The sequence below is a fragment of the Heteronotia binoei genome, chromosome 2 (genome assembly GCF_032191835.1).
Source record: "Heteronotia binoei isolate CCM8104 ecotype False Entrance Well chromosome 2, APGP_CSIRO_Hbin_v1, whole genome shotgun sequence".
NCBI classification, from domain to species: Eukaryota; Metazoa; Chordata; class Lepidosauria; order Squamata; family Gekkonidae; genus Heteronotia; species Heteronotia binoei.
In genome coordinates, this window is record NC_083224.1 from 178,606,233 (window position 1) to 178,625,833 (window position 19,601).

The 19,601-nt window shown below is 48.1% G+C and overlaps 1 protein-coding gene across 1 annotated transcript in view; it reads right to left on the bottom strand.

Annotated features, from left to right (window-relative positions):
- Positions 1–1,548, bottom strand: part of NOS1AP (nitric oxide synthase 1 adaptor protein) — an 87,697-nt gene extending 86,149 nt beyond the window's left edge. The window contains exon 1 of the mRNA XM_060232588.1: positions 1,346–1,548. Within this exon, the coding sequence (XP_060088571.1) occupies positions 1,346–1,468 (123 nt within the window). The 5' untranslated portion in view covers positions 1,469–1,548. The remainder of the gene's footprint in view (positions 1–1,345) is intronic.
- Between the last annotated feature and the right edge of the window lie 18,053 nt (positions 1,549–19,601).

Genomic DNA, 19,601 nt, shown 5'->3' on the forward strand with positions numbered 1-19,601 from the left:
TCCATCTTTTTCATCCCGCATTTTTGAGTCCGTTTCTAGCCCAAGGCCCGTTTTAACGGATATCATTTTAGGCAGCCAAATGATGTACATCTTTTTTTAAATGCCCCTGGCTTGTATTTGACGTGGATCGTACTTTGGTGGTATTGCATCACCGCTTTGGTGTGTTTTGTGCAAGCTGCTCGGAGCACCTCCCTGGAGAAATGAGATACAAATTCTCCAAATAATCTATCAAAGAGAGCCATTCTCTCCTCACGAAGACATTGGCCTTAAATAACTGGGGATCTCCAAGCATGGAGAAGGGGGGGGAGGGGGGACCCACAGGGATGGGGAATAGTGGCTCTGAGCCTTTCCCTCTCCTTTCTGATCCAAAACAAGACAGGAGATTAAAAAACGTGAAATTACGAAAGGGTTTGTTGACATACAAGAGAGAGAAAAGGCACCTGCTCCTAGAGACAAAGCTCAGAGCACCTGCTCCTGGAACTTTAGAGGGCAAAATGAAGTCAGAAAATCCCTACCGAGAACACACCAATCACCGCCACCCTGAACCCTCCTAAGTCGACTTAAATCAATTGGTTTAGAAGCGTGTGCTTTGAACCATGCTGTGAATCCCCAGAATACAAGCATGAGAAGCAGGCCACCCATGGACAAAAGACAAAGCACAGAAAGGGTGGGGTGGGGGGAGAGAGGATTGGGGCCAGGTCTGCAGCAGCATCCCCGTTTGGAAAGCATTTTTGTTCCACCCTTTCTCAGAAGAGTGCAGGGATTTCGTCCCCTACCTATGGGGGGCAGTCAGACGGGGGGTGGGCGGGAGAGGACAGCCTGAGCCTGTCTTTCGCTTTCTTGGAGCGATCCTGGGAAGCGGGAGCCGCTCTGCTCAGCGGCCGGGCGTAGGGTTGCCAGCTCCCGGTTGGGAAACTCCAGGAGATTTGGGGATGGAACCCGGGAGGACAGGGACCTCAGTGCCACAGAGTTCAGCCCTCCAAAGCCTCCGCCCTCCCCCCCGGAACAGCTCTCCGTAGTCTGGAGATGAGCTGTAAATCCTGGGGATTAAGGCTCATCTCCAGGTGCCGCCTGGAGGCTGGCATCCCTAGCGGGGAGCTGCGCGCTCGGCGCCAAAGAGCAGCGTCCGAAAGCCCGCCCGCGGCTCACGGCAGGACCGCAAAGGGGCTCCGGTGCACGTGCAGAGGGCTTTGTCTTCAGCCCGGAGGAAGCGCGGACTGCCCCGGCTCCCCAAGCGCACAGAGCGGCCATAAAGAAGCGAAAGCTCCGCGGCTGCGTGCGCCCCCCCCCCCGCCCCCGGGCTCTTCCTCCCCCACCGCCGGGCGTCCAGCCAGCCGCCCCCTACCTTGGCCTCGAAGCCGATGCCGTGCTGGAAGGCGTCGTCGTTGTGCAGCGGGAGGCGCAGGTCGTGCCGGTCGTCCACCAGGCTGTAGCGGGACTTGGCGGCGGGGGAGGCGCCCACGGGCATGGCGGAGCCGAGCGGAGCGGCCACCTGAGCCCGGCTGGCGGCGGCGGCGGCACTGGCCGCCACCTCTGCCTGACCCCGGCGAGGGAGGGATCGAGGGAGGCTGGGCTGGGCTGGGCTGGGCTGGGCTGCCGACGAAAGCAAGGCAGAGCCTCGCCGCGCCGGGCATGCGCCAAGCCAGAGGAGGAGCCGAGCGAGCAGCGAGCGGGGCGGCACAGCGCGGCAGCCAGGCGGGGGAACCCACGGCCGAGCTCCTGCTTCCCGCCCCGGCCGGGATTGGCGGAGGAGGCGCGGCAAAAGGCTTCCCCGCGCCAGACTTCCTTCCTTCTTTCTCCCGTGGCTCGCCCCTTCCTGGCAGCCGCTCCCTGGAGCAGGCCGGACTCGCCCAGCCGGTCGGCTCTTCCTGGGGCCTCCTCTTCCAGCAGGGCTCACGGAGGTGGCTTTCATTCTCTTACGCCCCCCCCCCCCTTCAGATCCGGGCAAGGGGGACTCGCTGGGAACCGGGGTCCCCAACCTGGGTCTCGGAGGTGTCCCAAGGAGGGACGGTGGCTCAGTGGCAGAGCATCTGCTTGGGAAGCAGAAGGTCCCAGGTTCAATCCCTGGCATCTCCAAAAAAGGGTCCAGGCAAATAGGTGTGAAAAACCTCCGCTTGAGACCCTGGAGAGCCGCTGCCAGTCTGAGAAGACAATACTGACTTTGATGGACCAAAGGTCTGATTCAGTATAAGGCAGCTTCATATGTTCAAACACCTTTCCTGGCACCAGGACCGTAGCCAGGATTTTAAAAGTTGGGGGGCTTTTTAAAAAGTCAGGGGGGCCCCTTTTCCATCCGCTCAGGGCTTGCTGCTTCTCGGAAGCTTCCTAGGGCAAAAGCTGGAAGCTCTGAAAGTGGCCAAGTCGAGGCAGCCAACCCTAAAACTTTGGAGTCAAGAAGGCACTGCACCTTGCATGCAAGCAAGGGGTGGGGGGTTCCTTCCACCTCCCTCTCCCCCACTCCAGCACTTTGCAGCCAGCAGGTCCATCCGTCCCCCCCTCCCCAGCCCATTCCAGTGGGCTTTTGTTTCTCACTCCTCCACCTCCCTCCTCTCCATCTGATGCTTTTGCTACTGCAGTGCCCTGATCAGCTCTCCTAGCTCTGGCTGCCGCTGATGACCCTTTGGCAGCTCAGCCACGACAAAAAGCAGGCTGCACCCCCCCCTCGAGGGCCCCCTGGAGGTGAGGGGGCCCTGCCTGGAAGTCAGGGGGCAGTGCCTTCACAGGCCCCCCTGTGGCTACAGACTTGCCTGGCACCTGCAAAGTGTTGGCGAGAAGCCCAGAGCATACAGAGTGCTTGCCTTCTGAGCGTTGCAAGTGTATTTATGCCCGATGGCTAACCCATGCCTTTGTGAGATCCTAAGTATGTTTGCACGGAAGTGGCATGTGAACATAACGAGCTGCCTTATACTGAATCAGACCCTGGGTCCATCAAAGTCAGTATTGTCTACTCAGACTGGTAGCGGCTCTCCAGGGTCTCAAGCTGAGGTTACTTGGCCAGAAGTTTTTTAGCTGGAGATGCCAGGGATCGAACCTGGGACCTTCCGCTTACCAAGCAGATGCTCTTAGAGATCTAGTTTGGTGTAGTGGTTAAGTGTGCGGACTCTTTTCTGGGAGAACCGAGTTTGATTCCCCACTCCTCCACTTGTACCTGCTGGAGTGGCCTTGGGTCAGTCATAGTTATCACAGAGCTTGTCCTTGAAAGGGCAGATGCTGTGAGAGCCCTCTCAGCCCCACCCACCTCACAGGGTGTCTGTTGTCAGGAGGAAGATGAAAGAGATTGTGAGCCACTCTGAAATTCAGAGTGGAGGGCAGGATGTAAATCCAATATCATCATCATCATCTACCACTGAGCCACCGTCCCTCCCCAATAAGAACATATGAAGCTCCATTATACTGAAATCAGACCTTTGGTCCATCAAAGTCAGTATTCTCTACTCAGACTGGCAGCGGCTCTCCAGGGTCTCAAACTGAGTTTTTTTACACCTACTTGCCTGGAAGCTTTTTAGTTGGAAATGCTGGGGATTGAACCTGGGACCTTCTGCTCTACCACTGAGCCACCATCCCTCCCCAATAAGAACAAATGAAGCTCCCTTATACTGAATCAGACCCTCGGTCTATCAAAGTCAGTATTGTGTGCTCAGACTGGCAGTGACTCTCCAGGTTCTCAAGCTGAGGTTTTTCATGCCTACTTGCCTGGACCCTTTTTAGTTGGAGATGTTGGGGATTGAACCTTTTGATAACTTTTTGAAACTTTTTTTTTTTTGGGGGGGGGGTAATTTGGGGAGAGGCACTGGATGCTGTACTGAACATTTGATGCATCTACCTCAAAAAACACACACATCCCAGAGCCCCAGATACCCGTGGATCAATTCCCCGTTATTTCCTATGGAAATCGGTCTCCATAGGGAATAATAAAGTTCCCAGCAGACATTTCCCTCCCCTCCGCCCGCTTTCTGATGACCCTGAAGTGCGGGGAGGGCCTCCAAATGGCGGGGGGGATCCCCTGCCTCCACCTGGAGATTGGCAACCCTACCCCCCGACTCCTGCTAACTCTCCATTTAATGACTCCAACCCAGAAACCCTGAATCCTCGGCTGGAAGTGTGGGAAGCCCCCCTGGAGGCAGCCCTTCGGAGAGGCCCCTGAACTGTTTGTGTGTAAAGTGCCATCTAGGTGCAGCCGACTTAATGTGACCCCATTGGGTTTTCAAGGCAAGAGAGGAGCAGAAGCAGCTTGCTATTGGCTGCCTCTGCGTAGTGACCTCGGACGTCTGTGGCGGTCTCCCATCCAGGTACTCCCCAGGGCCAAACCTGCTTAATTCCAAGATCTGACAAGGTCAGGCTAGCCTAGTCTAGGGGTGGCCAACCTTGCTTAATGTAAGAGCCACATAGAATAAATGTCAGATGTTTGAGAGGTGCAAGACACGAATGTCAGATAGATCCAAGCGGGCAGCCGTGTTGGTCTGAAGCAGTTGAACAAAGCAGGAGTCAAGGGGCACCTTTAAGACCAACCAAGTTGTATTGAGAATGTAAGCTTTCGTGTGCTCTCTTAAGCACACTTCATCAGATGAAGGGATCAGGTATTGTGGGGTAGCCTACAACTAGGGAATACATGTCCTGTGATTTGCAAAAAACACCAATTGGCAGGGAACTTTATTACCTTTTGTGGCTATCCAGATCAAATGGCCAAGCCACACTATTTTATCATGTGACCACTGCCAGATTGCACTCTTAAACAAGCTGCATGTATTTCAGCCCACAATATCCGATCCCCATGAATGTCAGATGTTTGAGGGAAGGAAGGCAAATAGATGAGGGAGGAGGGAAAGGTGGAAAGAAAGCAATTTTTAATTTTAAATGCATTCTCCAAGCTGCCAGCTGGCTTGGCTTGCAGATGTGATTTAAAGACACAAATGCCTTCTCCAAGCTGGCTGGCGGGGGGAGGCTTCCAGAGCTGTCCAATATGTGTGAAAGAGCCACATGTGGCTCCTGAGCCATTTGACCACCCCTGGCCTGGACCATCCTGAACTACTTGGAGAAAAGCAGGGTGCAATCACTAGGATGAGCCCCTGCAGGCTGGGCTGGGAATTCTGTCCCTGCTGCCTGTTCAGGCTTTGATCCCCAGATCCTAGAGCTGATGAGTTCAGCTTTAGAAAGAGTGCCTCTTTGCCCTTAGCTTCCGGGACCATCCAGCTGTTGCCTGGAGATTCGTAGTGCAACAAGCCACTCCCTAGACCTTCGGGGCTGACAGCAGCTTCAAAGAGTGACTTGCAGCTGGGACTGGCCCATCAGGGACCCAGTGTTGCAGGCCCGGCTTCCTATGGCTTCAAAGGCAATGCGGCTGCCAGGCGTGAAACACAGAGGGAAAAGTGATGCCTGTGCGTTTTGTAAACCTAGGAGAAAAGGTGTTCCAACCTGTTCATCATCTTGGTTGCCCTCTTCTTTTCTCCAAGGTTGTCCTCTTCTTTTCTTCCTCATAAGCATCCCTTATATGCTGCCATTATCATTACTATATTGTTGATGTTGTTATTATTGCTTTTCGTAGCAGGAACTCCTTTGTATATTAGGCCACACCCCCAATGTAGCCAATCCTCCTGGAGCTTACGAAGAGCCCTGTAAGCTCTTGGAGGATTAGCTACATCAGGGGTTGTGGCCTAATATGCAAAGGAGTTCCTGCTACAAAAAAGCCGTTGTTATTGTTAAAATTCTGTTATCTCCTTGGTCTGAAGGCAGCTGCCAGTGCTGCAGCCAGATTGCAGTTATAAGCAGTGCAATTCAGATAAAAAGAAAGCTGGCCGAGCTGCAAATGAAACACATGCCAAATTTTAAATGCACAGAATTATGAAAATGCACGCCTACTCACTTGCTTTCCTTTCCAGAGCTCCTAGGATTGGATGATCTTCAGAAATGGTTAAAAGGAATGATATATTATTTACTAAAGGAAAAATGTGCTAAATAGAAATTTAGCAACCAAGTAGGTTGTGTTTGGGTCACTGTCTAGCAACAAGTCGGGTATCTTATGTCTCTTGAAGTTGATTAGATGAGGAACGTGTTAAAAGTGGTGAGATCCAGCAGTTTCTAAAAAATGGTAAAAAACCCAACATTCCAATATTTTGTGAGACGGAATGCCGATTTTACTCCAAACATAAGGGCAGAGATGACCTGAAAATGGAATACAGCAGAATCTACCCTGTAATACTTTGCAGTGGATGGCATTACTGCCCCAACGTGGTGGGGACAAACACACACCATTAGAACAAGCAAAGCCAAATCTATTAAAACCATTCACCCTATACCCAATCCTCTCTGAAATACATTTACGGTCATTATGCATATGTGTACCTTTGTTAAACTATGCATAATGACTGTAAATGTATTTTAATAATGATTTGTATGGAGGAAATATATTGTGCATTTGCACTTTTAAGGAACATTGTTAAGTATTTGCATCTTCTTTTAGTATTAGAATCTTGTGGTTGGGCTGCTTTGCAAGACCTTTGAAAACTGTCACTTGGATGTGTGTTAAAGTTGGAATCTTGCCATGCTCTGAACCTATTGTTGAAAGGTATGTGATTACATAGGATGCAATTACTTTGTTTAGGTTTGTTCGAAAAATGTTAGTTGTGTTATTGTTCTTCTTACACAGCTAGATAAAGCGGAAAATGAAACGAGGGAATATAAAGTACAACCTCGTAGGTGTGGTGCTGTATAGTTGGAACTAAGTTTGGATCTTGAGAATTTTTTGATTTTCTTTGATTCCTCACTCCTCTGCTTGCACCTGCTGGAATGGCCTTAGGTTAGCCATAGCTCTCGCAGAGGAGATTGTGAGCCACTCTGAGATTTGGAGTGGAGAGCAGGATATAAATCCAATATCATCTTCTTCTTCTTCTTCTGGACTCTTCAGGCTGCCAACGAGACCGAGAATTTCTGCATAATTTGAGGAGTGTGTTTAAAAAACAGACATTAGTTTGTACTTTAATTATATACACTTCGGTCCTTATATCTTGTTTCAGTTGTCAGGGTATGTTTATAGGAGTACTGTTCATTGAGAGTGTGTGAATATATTGTAGTTTTTTCCTATTTGGTTATAATTGGTTTTTTTTTTTTTTAGGCTGGTTTTCACAGAAACCTTGGGTTTATTTCCAGTCACCACTTGGAGGTTTGGCAATCAACCGGGAAATATACTCGGCTTGGTAGTAGTCCTAGAGAGAACCGTGTAACAAAAGCTACACTAATACACAATTGTAATATTTTCCAAATTGCTGATTATTACCACTTATTATAACCACAGTGCTGAAAGCACACAAAACTCACACTAATAGTCAGTATACATAGATATCAGCACTTATTACAATACCACATCAATCATTCCAATGAAGTTAAATTAATTGAGCATTGGTTCCAGATTTATGAATGATTGTGATCAGACGGACGTCACATTTGTGTTTCACGATTGGAATCTCAGCATATTATTGGAATGGTTGATGTGGTATTGTAATAAGTGGTAATATCTATGTATACTGACCATTAGTGTGAAATTTGTGTGCTTTCAGGACTGTGGTTATAATAAGTAGCAATAACCAGCAATTTGGAAAATATTACAATTCTGTATTAGTGTAGCTTTTGTTACATGGTTCTCTCCAGGACTACCACCTGGAGGTTGGCAACCCTACTGGAGGAATTCGCTTCCATACTGGGGTGGGGAGATTGACGCTCCAAGCACAATGACATCACTTCCTGCGTGACCTGGAAGTGACATCATCGCATGGCGGGGTAACCCTTTATGGTTTAACTGTAGAGTGAAGGACAAACGTTCAGCACATAACCCAGTGTGATGACAATAACTTCTGAGTCGTGGCAAAAGCAATACCATCACGCCAGGGATTTCCCCACCACCACTGCCTAGCTGGCCATGGGAAATCCCTTCCCCCTCGTCAGCAAGCTAGAAACCCTCTTTAGGACCAAGCTTCCCCAGTGATGGGAAGAAACAACTGAAAGGGATCAGGCAGTAATATGTCTCCAGGCCAGTTTTGCCAGGGATCCAGGAGAGGGTTTTTTGGGGGGTGCCATCTTCTGGGCATGGAACAGTGGTCACGGGGTGTGTGGGTGGGGGAGGTACTTGTGAATTTCCTGCACTGTGCAGGGGGCTCGACTAGATGACCCTGGAGGTCGCTTCCAACTCTTTGATTCTATGTAAGGGGTTCTAGAATGGGGAAACGTCTTGGTCTCAAAAAGGGGTATTTGCACCATTTGTTAGTTCTCTTTTTGACGTTTCCAAACCTCAGCTTTGAATGCAATTTCAGGAGTTTAAGAAAACCGCTCCGGATTTTAGCGTAAGCTCACACGACGTATCCGCTGTGGTATACATCACACCACAAGTCGAATGCCGGCTTGAGCATCACCGCTGCTAATGAGCGGGCAATCAAATGGATTACCTAGACTTAAGCGGCTACAAATACATTGCACGTTTCCCCTGAGCCACAGGGGAGAGGCAGGGAAATCATGCGCTCAGTACACGCGCTCCGTCTTGTCCGCAGCCGAGCGTTAATGTTCAGAGAATGCCTCCATGCCCAGCCACGTCAAAATTACAATCATAGTATTATTTAAACAGAGGTGATTGTTCTAAGCCCTGCCTCCTGCGTTCCCCTCCTCATTAGTGAAACAACGAGAAACCCGTGTTCCTTTCAGATGCATTATAGTTGCGTGGCAGGGCCTCCAGCTAATGGCAAATTGTAATAATCCCTTTGAACTTCATCCTAACCTGCTGGGGAATTTGTGTGGCAGGTATTGCAATTGAAAAGTCAAAGAACAGCAACAACAAAAAATGACGGCTCTGAAGCGCAATGGAGCAGCTAAGCGTATGATTAATGACTCCAGGCGGAACTAGGAATACGGAAAAGGGGAGAAAAATAAAACCTTTGCAGAGATTACAACACCACTAAATGGCTGCTAGTTGGTCAGAGCTGGTTGGGTCAGGCCCCAGACATGTGGGGAGCTTGAAAAAAATTAGGCACCGAACCGGATCAACAATTAGGCCAGGTAGGCACGGGCTTAGGGGCCCCCACGCCTTTAGGGGCCCCAGGCTGACTCCCCCCTCCCAATTTCCCCCCTGCTTGCAACTCTCCCAGCCTACACCTGCAGCCGGCAACTGAGCTGCTCTTTGCCTGACTTGCCTGGTGTGGCTGCTGCTGATGTCATTGCCAAGTTTGCCTCTCTCTGCCTCTTCCCCACAGCTTTGTCAAAAGGGCTTCTGAGAAGGTGCCTGCAGCGGGGGCTGCGGGTGGTGGGGTGGGCGCTCCGACTCTGAGATAATTTACAAGGAGGCCCCCCAAGATCTGGACTGCCTAGGGGCCTCCACAGGGTTTAATCCAGCACTGATTGAGTGGTGTGCTATTCTGTCCTGTGTGCCTTGCAGAAAGCTATTTCTTGGCCCATCCCCTAGATACTCACCAGGCCCTGATCCCTTGCCTGGGAGAGGTCACACTCTGTGTGAGGTGATGTTGTCCTCCAGGTAAGCTAGGGGTGTCAAACATATAGGCCGAGGGCTGAATCAGGCACCCAATGGATTCCTATCAGGCCCACGAGCAACTCACTGTCGTCTGCTTCCTTCTCTCTCTCTTGCTTCCTTCTGCAGCACAGCTTGCTTTGTCAGGCTTGCTCAATCGTACAGGAGCTACAGAGCAAAGCCTCTATTTTCTCTGTTGGCTGACCAGCACATGAAGCAACTTATGTTAAGTTCACAATGCCCAGCCGTTTCATGTTTCTCCCTGGGTCTTAGGCTCAAAGCATTGACCATGAGATTTCTGCAATGAATGTCAATAAATCAAAAGTAGGTTTGCAACTTACAGACCCACACCTGAACAACACCTGAACAGCCTACTCACGATTGCTACAGCACAGACATTGTCTCCAGATTTTGATGCAATAATTCAGAGCAACAGGTGTCAGTTATCAGAAACTGTTAAATAAACAAAATATTTCAAGAGCGCTAATCTTTTAAGTATGTCTTAAGTTTTTTTTTAAAATCTTTAATTGTGTTTGTCTGTGTCCTTTATAACATTTATATCTCCACTACTTGGCATTACATTCTATGTCACACATGGCCTGGCCCGACAAGGTCTCATTTATGTCAGATCCGACCCTCATAACAAATGAGTTCGACACCCCTGGTTTACAGCAAGTTCACAGGGGTTTTTAAAATTATTATATACCCAGAAAAGCATTATGCTCAGTGGATAAGAACTTATTGGTGGTCCCTGGCTCAAGAGACATCTGGCTGTCTTCGACCGGAGCCAGGGTTTTTTCCTGGTGGAACTGTCTGTTGAGTAAGTTTGGTGCAGTGGTTAAGAGCGGTGGATTCTAATCTGGAGAACCGGGTTTGATTCCCCTCCTCCACTTGCAGCTGCTGGGTGACCCTGGGCCAGTCACAGTTCTCTGAGGGTTCTCTCAAGAGCCGTTCTCTCAAGAGCTCTCTCAGCCCCACCTACCTCACAGGGTATCTGCCGTGGGGAGAGGAAGGGAAAGAGGATGTAAACTGCTCTGAGACTCTGAATGAAGGGCAGGGTATAAATCCAATCCCCCTCCCCCCCTCCTCCTTGTTCTTCTTCCTCCCCCTCCAAGGGAATGGATCTCTAGTCTGGAGTGAGTTGTAACCTGGAACATCTCCAGATCCCACCCGGAATTTGAGTGGGAATTCAAACCTGGGTCTCCTAGATTCTAGTCTGCCACTGCACCATGCTGCCTTTCTGTGTGACACAAGTTCACTTAATGCCTTTAACATCTTTAAAACAGCAGATGAAAAGTGTTTTATTCACTGGAGCCTTCAGTGGAATTTAATTGATGAATGCATTCTGATTTCTCTGCAGCGATTTTGCTTTTAGGTTGATATTGAATTAGTGTTTGATTCTTCTTCTTTTTAAAAAGTTTTTTATTTTTTTGTAATCCATCTCAGACATTAATTTAATGGAAAGGCAGAACATAAATCTTCTAAATAAGTAAATATTGACTCGGGCAAAGCTCTCTGTGGGGTTTAATTACGCTGAGATGACTGAGATATGGTGAACTGCTGCCACCTGCTGGGCATTGTTAGTGTGGCGGTTGAGCATGTCTGGTCTACTGCAATCCCTTCTCTACCGCAAGACTTGTGTCTGGGGAGAAAGCTGAAGAACAGAGAAAAGCTTTTAACCTTTCTGATTTGCTACAAATCATTATTTGCTTACAAAGCTCCACTTTGTCACTTTCTTGACATCCTAAGGATGAAATTGAGACGAGAGAAAACCTCCCTTGGTAGAAATGGAGATATTGCATTGGGGGTAGGGTTGCCAATTTCAGCTGGGGAAATTCTTGGAGATTGGGGCGGGGGGGGGGGGTAATGCCTGTGAAGGGGAGATTTGGGGAGGGATTTCACATGGCAGAAATGGGAGCTTCAGAGGGCAAACTCTATGGAATACCAGAGATGCATGCTGTTATACCACGTAGTTTGCCCTCTGAAGTGGCCATATTTCTCCAGGAGAACTGATCTCTGCAGTCTGGAGATCGGTTGTAATTCTGGAAGAACTTACAGCCCCACCTGTGTGAGGTTTTGCCAAGTAACACTGTTACTGATGCACGGGGTGACGTCACATCATGGTGTTTTCTTGGCAGACTTTATTTACCAGGTGGTTTGCCATTGCCTTCCTCAGTCAGCTGCACTTTACCCCCCGCCCCTCAGCAAGCTGGGGACTCATTTGACTGACCTTGGAAGGATGGAAGGCTGAGTCAACCTTGAGCCGGCCACCTGAACCCAGCTTCCACCAGGATCGAATTCGGGTCGTGAGCAGAGCTTAGCACTGCAGCCTTGCCACTCTGCGCCATGGAGCATAGAGGAAGCTTTATGGATATGTTGCCTGTTCAGACCTTCCACTTATGGGGCCTTGCGGGAAGTGAAAGCAAGAAGTACAGATATCATTAAGTAACTCAGGAAAGCATGGACTCCCCCCCCCACCACCACCACAGACTTCTTATCTCCTGTGAAATGAAGGTTATTGCAGCCTGTGTCTCCAGATGGTGGAGAGGCAGGGGGGGAGCCCACACATTCCCAGGCACCAGGGCATTTCTTTTTAGCAGGAATGCACAGGAACGCAGTTCTGGCTGGCTTGACATCAGGGGGTGTGGCCTAATATGCAAACGAGTGGCTCAGTGGTAGAGCATCTGCTTGGGAAGCAGAAGGTCCCAGGTTCAATCCCTGGCATCTCCCAAAAAGGGTCCAGGCAAATAGGTGTGAAAAACCTCAGCTTGAGACCCTGGAGAGCCGCTGCCAGTCTGAGAAGACAATACTGACTTTGATGGACCAAAGGTCTGATTCAGTATAAGGCAGCTTCATATGTTCATATGAGTGCCTGCTGGGCTTCTACAAAAAAGCCCCGTGTGAAACAATGGCGACATCAGGGGGTGTGGCCTAATATGCAAATGAGTCCCTGCTGGGCTTCTACCAAAAAAAGCCCTGTGTGAAACAATGGCAACATCGGGGGAGTGGCCTAATATGCAAACGAGTCCCTGCTGGGCTTTTTCTACAAAAGAAAGCCCTGCCAGGCGCCAGCAGTATCTCCTCTGTGAGAGACAAAATAACAATATTTCACATGCCACCTTAAGAACGTTCCACATTCAGCACAGCATAAGCCCCTAATATACTGCATAGCAAGATGATGACAGCTGCGTACAGAAGCACTCATGAAAGACGGCCCAGCAGGAGACATTGTATGGATCCTGACAGCCTGGAGGCTGGCCTGCTAGCATTGCCTTCATTATCGGAGAATCGCCTGATACAAACCTAGCGAGCTGCATCGTGTAAAGCATCAGCGGGAAGAGTTGCTGGCTATGGCTCATCCCAGCTCTCCCTCTGCCCAACAGCCGTTCCCAACTCGGAGAAAGTTTATTCCTGGAGCAGGGGGAGCAGGGCGAAATAATATCCCTCCGTGTGGTCAAAAGGCTGCAGCGGGGAGCAGGAAGGAGCCAAATCACTCCCCCTGCTTGTTGCATGAGCAGCATCCTGCTTATTAAAGATACAGAAGGGACCGACTTTGTCTCCTTGTCCTACCAATCGATGTTGCTATTATTCTACAAGGGACTCGGGGTTGCCTAGGGTAGTCGGGTCTGACTCAAGAAATATCTGGGGACTTTGGTGTTGGAGCCAGAAGACTTTGGGGGTGGAGCCGGCAGCAAGGGTATGACAAGCATGATTGAACTCCGAAGAGAGTTCTGGCCATCACATTTAAAGGGACCGCACACCTTTTAAATGCCTTCCCTCCATTTGGAATAATGAAGGATAGGGGCGTCTTCTTTTGGGGCTCATAGAATGTATCTTTTTGAAACTTGGGGGGTGTTTTGAGGAAAGACACCAGATGCCATGCTGAAAACTTGGTGCCTCTACCTCAAAAACAGCCTTCCCCCAGAGCCCCACATACCCACAGATCCATTCCCCTTTATACCCTATGGGAATCAATCTCCATAGGGAATAATGGAATGCCCAGCAGACATTGCCCACCCTGTTTTCTGATGGCCCTGGAGTGTGGGGGAAGGGCCTCCAAACTGGGGGGTCCTCTGCCCCTAGCTGGGGATTGGCAGTCCTAGGGTTGCCCGGCTTCTTGCTAGACAAACACACGAAGAGAATCATGGAATAAAAGTACCTCAGGAAAGAAAAGGGGAAAAAAAACCCTGTGATACGTAACTAAGGAATTTATGTTGCAAAAAATTGTACATACATTCTACCCAAGTGAAAATACCCCACATAGTCCTATTTGTTTCATACACTAACCCCTCTGTATAAATGGAATGCCGTCATCTCTGTGGATGTAAATATCCTGATTAAAGTCGCTTTGATTTTGTTCATTCGCTTGCATTCCTCAAGGAGCTCTGCAAACAAAGCGTGATGCTCTTCAGTTCTCCAGAATGCTAAACATCCAGGTTGGTTGTCCAGAATGTCTCAGTGCTTATCTCCGAGAGCCACAAGCCTAACAACAGGCAGTCGGCTTGAAAGCCTCTTTCAAGGTTCTTTTTCAAGTCGAAGAAGGTATATGTCTCAAATCGGGGTCCTTTTGCCACTAATGAGTTTTTTCAAGTTGCATCTTCAGATAGCAATCAGGGCTTCGTACAGCTCCGATCCCACCCTCTCCCACGCACCATGTTTCTCCTCCCTCATTTCCTGCTTTCCTGGGGTTGGAAATGGGTGCTGGGGAGAAGAGGGAGCCGGGAAGATCAAGGATCCTTCCGCAAACCTCGCAGCATCCTTTGGCTGGATCCAACCCAGTGTCTAACAAAATGCTGCAAAGGCTCAGAATGTTTCAGAAGACTCTATTCCGGGGTGGCCAAACTTGCTTAACGTAAGAGCCACATAGGATAAATGTCAGATGTTCGAGAGCCATAAGACATGAATGTCAGATGTTTGAGGGCAGGCAGGCAGGCAGGCAAATAGATGGGGGAAGTGGAAAGAAAGCAACTTTCAATGCATTCTCCAAGCTGCAGGCTGGCCTGGCTTGGAAAAGTGATTTAAAGAGACAAATGCCTTCTCCAAGCTGGCCAACAGGGCGTTGGGGGCTCCAAGAGCCACACAATATGTGTGAAAGAGCCACATGTGGCTCCTGAGCTACAGTTTGGCAACCCCTGCTCTGTTCTCTGGAGCCCAACCCCCCAGTTCGAAACGAATATTCTTTGTTCTAAATGCAAAATTGTGTGGTTATAACCAATGTTCCCTCTAAGCTGTAGAGTCTTGTGAGCCAACATTCTACTTTGTGAGCTATTGGCATTAAAGTTGTGAGCTACTGGCGTTAAAGTTGTGAGCTACTGCATAAATTAGTGTGCTCTGGGGCCATTTTTCCTGAGCCAAGACAAAAATCTGTGAGCGAGCTCACATTAACTCAGCGCAGAGGGAACACTGGTTATAACATCTCATTTTATAGTTCTAGCAGAGTGGTCGCGTGGATGCAAAACAGCAAAAGAGTTTGTGTCTGGAGTCTGAATAATATAATATGTGGTGTTGCTGACCAACAGTTATACCTTAGAACAAATTCAGTGGCACCTTTTAAGGCCAACAAAGTTTAATTTGGGGTATAAGCTTTTGTGTGCGCACACACTTCTTCAGTTAACTTGGAACAGACTTCCTCAAGCCTTACATGTAGAACCAGAGCTTTCTTTTTTTTTGAGCAGGAACGCACAGGAACGCCGTTCCGGCTGGTATGGCATCAGGGGGTGTGACCTAATATGCAAATGAATTCCTGCTGGACTTTTCCTACAAAAAAGTGTTGTATGAAACAATGGTGACATTGGGGTGTGTGGCCTAATATACAAATGAGTTCCTGCTGGGCTTTTCCTACAAAACCAGTTCTATGTAGAACAAACTTTGCCCTGTTACTTCAAACCAACACGGCTGCTCACCTGAAGTTACCATTCAGTGATTGTCAATGTGCTGAGAATTATAGCTGTCTTTGCTTTCAAGGCTATACGTGCAGCATTCCTTTAAATTGTCTGTACATTTCAGGAAATAATTATTTCAGAAAGTAGAAATGGAAAACACCTCCTACGTATATCTGGAAAGAACAGATTGATATTGAGAACTGTCATCATTTTGTGTGTCATTTAACACATGATGAGAAACACACGATGCTGTTCTTTGAATGATTAAAATATTATATGTAATGTACTGAGAACCGAGACGGTTTGAAGGCAACATAGTTTATTCAGTAGCACATTACAAGAGAGAGAACACGTGGGCCGAGCCCCGCTTATATACATGACCCGGAACAGCCCCCTCATCCGACCAGGCCAATCCTGGTCGGTCAAACTTCCTGCCACAGATCTTGTTGGGCGGGGCGACTGGCAAGCTCCATCCGGGGACCCGGGGGTCGCCTTCAGTAGCGATCGCCATGCAGCCTGATCCCTTATGTTCAATACATAACATTATACTTATAATTGAATATTTTGGTTATGTTACAACAAAAATGAAGCAGGCTCAAACACCCTCTAGTTCAGAATCAGCACATGTTCCATTCGCCAGTCATGAGCAAGCAGGGAGCCAATTTTTTGTCCGGCTGTTCAGATGTTCATCAGCAGCCTGAATCAGTTTGATGAATTAAGGATCAGGTTGTAGGTGATGCAAAAAGCCTCTGCCTGAGACTCTGGAGAGCTCTGCCAATCAGAGGAGACAATACTGACCTTGAAAGACAAACAATAACACAGTCTTCTGCCCCCTTGGGCAATGCTCAGTGCAGGGGTGGAGGGGGGGGGGTCTAGTCCCAGGTTCAATCCCCAGCATCTCCGTTTGAAAGGATCAGTAGTAAGTGAGAGCTGAGAGAGCCGCTGCCTATCAGAACAGGCCATGTTGTTCTTGATATGACTCCATATAAAGCAGCTTCCTGTGTTCTGTGGCTGGATGAGGGACTAATGTGTGTTATGACTGGATGGCAGCTGTGCTCTAGGGGACAAATTTGAGATGATTTGTTCAGAGGATTGGGGGGGTGGGTAGGAGAGTTGAGTGGGGGAAGAGATTGAGTTAGGTGCCGTGGAGTATGAGAGACATCTGTGTGCTTTGTGGAAGTTATTAATCTAAAGTGGCAGGTGGGGAAAATAAGTCTTCGTGGCTAGGTCTGTTTGGGAACTATAGAGAAAAAGGAATGGCATCTACCTGAAATCATTATGCTTATGATCTTTACTGAAACTGTCACACCTCTAAATAAACTCTGTTTATGTTTTAGGGGGAAAAACCCTGTTTTATCTAAAGTATAAAGCTTCCCTTTTATCTCAGAGCCACCCCCATGTGCTGACTATTGTCATTCTACCAAATACAACTAAGCCACCTTGTTTTTTGGGTACCACTACTACTTCTCCTCCCCCTCATATTTATATTTATAATGTGAGAGCATTTTGTGTCAGTGAAAATAAGTAGGAAACACTAAGGAAGGCAGGGAGGTAGTATAACCCACATGACCTCAGAACACTACAGAAAGGTGCCTTCAGAGGTGTTACATACAAGAGGTCTCAGAATGAAGCAAAACGTATTTTTTGAGGGGGGGGTCCATCACAAACTTAAATTTTAATATCTTTTATATCTTTCCATGGGTCTTTATTGGCTTCAGTGATGGGATATCAACTTGAGAAGATATTGACCTGAGGGGATATTGTTCTGTGGAGAACAAACTGAGAGAATTCCAAAAGGGTGGGATATGCATCTGAGGAAAGAAATAGATAATTTACAGACATCTGGTAAGAGCACAGACACAAGATGGATAGAAGTGCCAGTTGCTGGGAATGAAGATAGATACTCTAATTTTCTTTACATTTCCCCCATGTTTTACACAAGGGAAAAGCTAGAAAAAATGGGACAGCAGAGCAGTAGCTGGCAAATGATACTGTCGGTAATGAAGGGAGAAAACCTAACCCAAGCCAGAGGAAATACCTGGTCTGAAAAGCCCACTGTGTTATAGCAGGCAAATCCTTATTTACAGGGCTTTTTTCCTGTGGCAGAATGGAGTTCTGGAACCTCTTTGTGGAAACAAAATCCTCAAAAAAATGTTTAAAAATTCATGTGTGTTTCTCCTTCATTTCCCTCTCGAAGAGTTCCAGCATCTCTTTTTCCAGGAAAAAAAAGCCCTGTTTACTTCTGTGACTAAACTGCTAGTCTCTAGTTCATAACTAGGGTTGCCACTACCAGCTGCAGAATAGGAAGTATCTGGAAATTGGGGGTGGGGGAGAGGGTAGAACTTGAGGAGTGTGGGTTTGGGGAGGGGAGGGACTTCAATAGGTGTAATGCTGTAGAATCCACCTTCCAAAGTGGCCATTTTCTTCAGGTGAACTGATAAACTGAAGATCAGTGATAAACCCAGGAGATCTCCAGCTGCCATCTAGAGGCTGGTAACCCTATAATATCCTCCTCCTCCTACCAAACTTTAGGAAAGTTCCTTCTCAGATTCCATCTTGGACAGATTTGGGTGCTCTGAAATGCAGTCTTCCAGTCCATAAGTGCAATTTGTGTGGTCAAGGTCATGACAGAGCAACAGAGGATAAATAAGAATTCAGAAAGATTCTCTTTTGGTGATTGCCTGACTGAAGCCTGATGGATCTAATTCCCAGCCACATTCAACCGAGGTGGGAATTTTGCTTCCTTGTTCTGTGATGCTGAAGAAGGGGATATTTCTTTCTTTTTTTTCATGCACTCAGTGATGTTTTCAGATTGCTGCCCTTTGCTGATTCTCACTTACAAGGGAGGGGGGAAACCAGTTTCTGGCTTCCGTGTTGGAGACAGGAAAAGACAGTTGTTAAGGATTTAATGAGCATCCTTCCTGTGACCCCTCAGGCTCTGGGTCCAGGCATAGCATCAGCTCCCTGGAAACTGACAGATATGTGGCTGAGATCCTCTCCAGAGGAAGCCCACAGACTCCACTGCTCTCTCATCACTGAAAAGCTTTAACGATCAAGAAACAGAAAAAGAGGCAGAAAGATGTCTTGTTTGGTCCCTGGTTTCCCAAAACTTGATGTTGTGTCTTGCATTTTGGCCCCTGAATTTCCAATACAGTGTGACTACGTGCGCTGAGGTGACACGCGGGAAACCACGGGTCCTCTGACGTAAGGGACAAATGCAATCCGCCTATGAAGATCTGTGGTGGGAAGGGGGCAGTTCCGGGGAATGTATATGATTGGGGACCCAGTGCCGCCGTGTTGTCTTTGTGATGTACGAGCGAATAAAGGATGCTGACTGTTACTAGTGTCTGAACCCAGCACATTACATTTGAATATGAACTGACAAAAGTTTTCAACATATTGTTCATCCAGTTAGCTTTGCAGCTGTGTAAGCTAATGACACCCTGACCTAGATGGTCCAGTCTCATCAGATCTCAGAAGTTAAGCCAGGTCAGCCCTGGTTGGTACTTGGATGGGAGACCACCAAGGAAGTCCAGGGCAAAGGCAGATCACCCCTGGTTGTCTCCTGCCTTGAAAACCCCAAGGAGTCACCTGAAGTCAGCTGTGACTTGATGGTACTTTCCTCTGCCACCAAGCTAAGGAGAAAAACTTCTACAGGACTGAGGGATATGGTTCCTAGGCTGGGTGTGGATAGTTTATAACAGCTGCGCATTTCTTTAAACCTCTAAGAGCTGTCATTTCTGTGCCAATTCAGTACTTGATCAAATGGCTGTGAGTGAACATGCAGAGAGTAAATCCAAATTAGATAGAGGTGATGCTGATTGTTAAAGGCAATATCCTTGCAGGAATTAGGTTGCCTCCCTGTGTAGGGCAGGAATTTCATTAAAAGATTGGTTAAGAACTTTGTGCATTGAACTGGATGGCCCTGGCTAGCCCAATCTCATTGCATCTCAGATGCTAAGCAGGGTCAGCCTTGACTAATGCTTGGATGATACCAAGGAAGTCCAGAGTCACTATGTAGAGCAGGGGTGGCCAAACTTGCTTAACGTAAGAGCCACATAGAATAAACATTGGATGTCTGAGAGCCACAAGGAAGGAAGGAAGGAAGGAAGGAAGGAAGGAAGGAAGGAAGGAAGGAAGGAAGGAAGGAAGGAAGGAAGGAAGGAAGGAAGGAAGGAAGGAAGGAAGGAAGGAAGGAAGGAAGGAAAATAGATGGG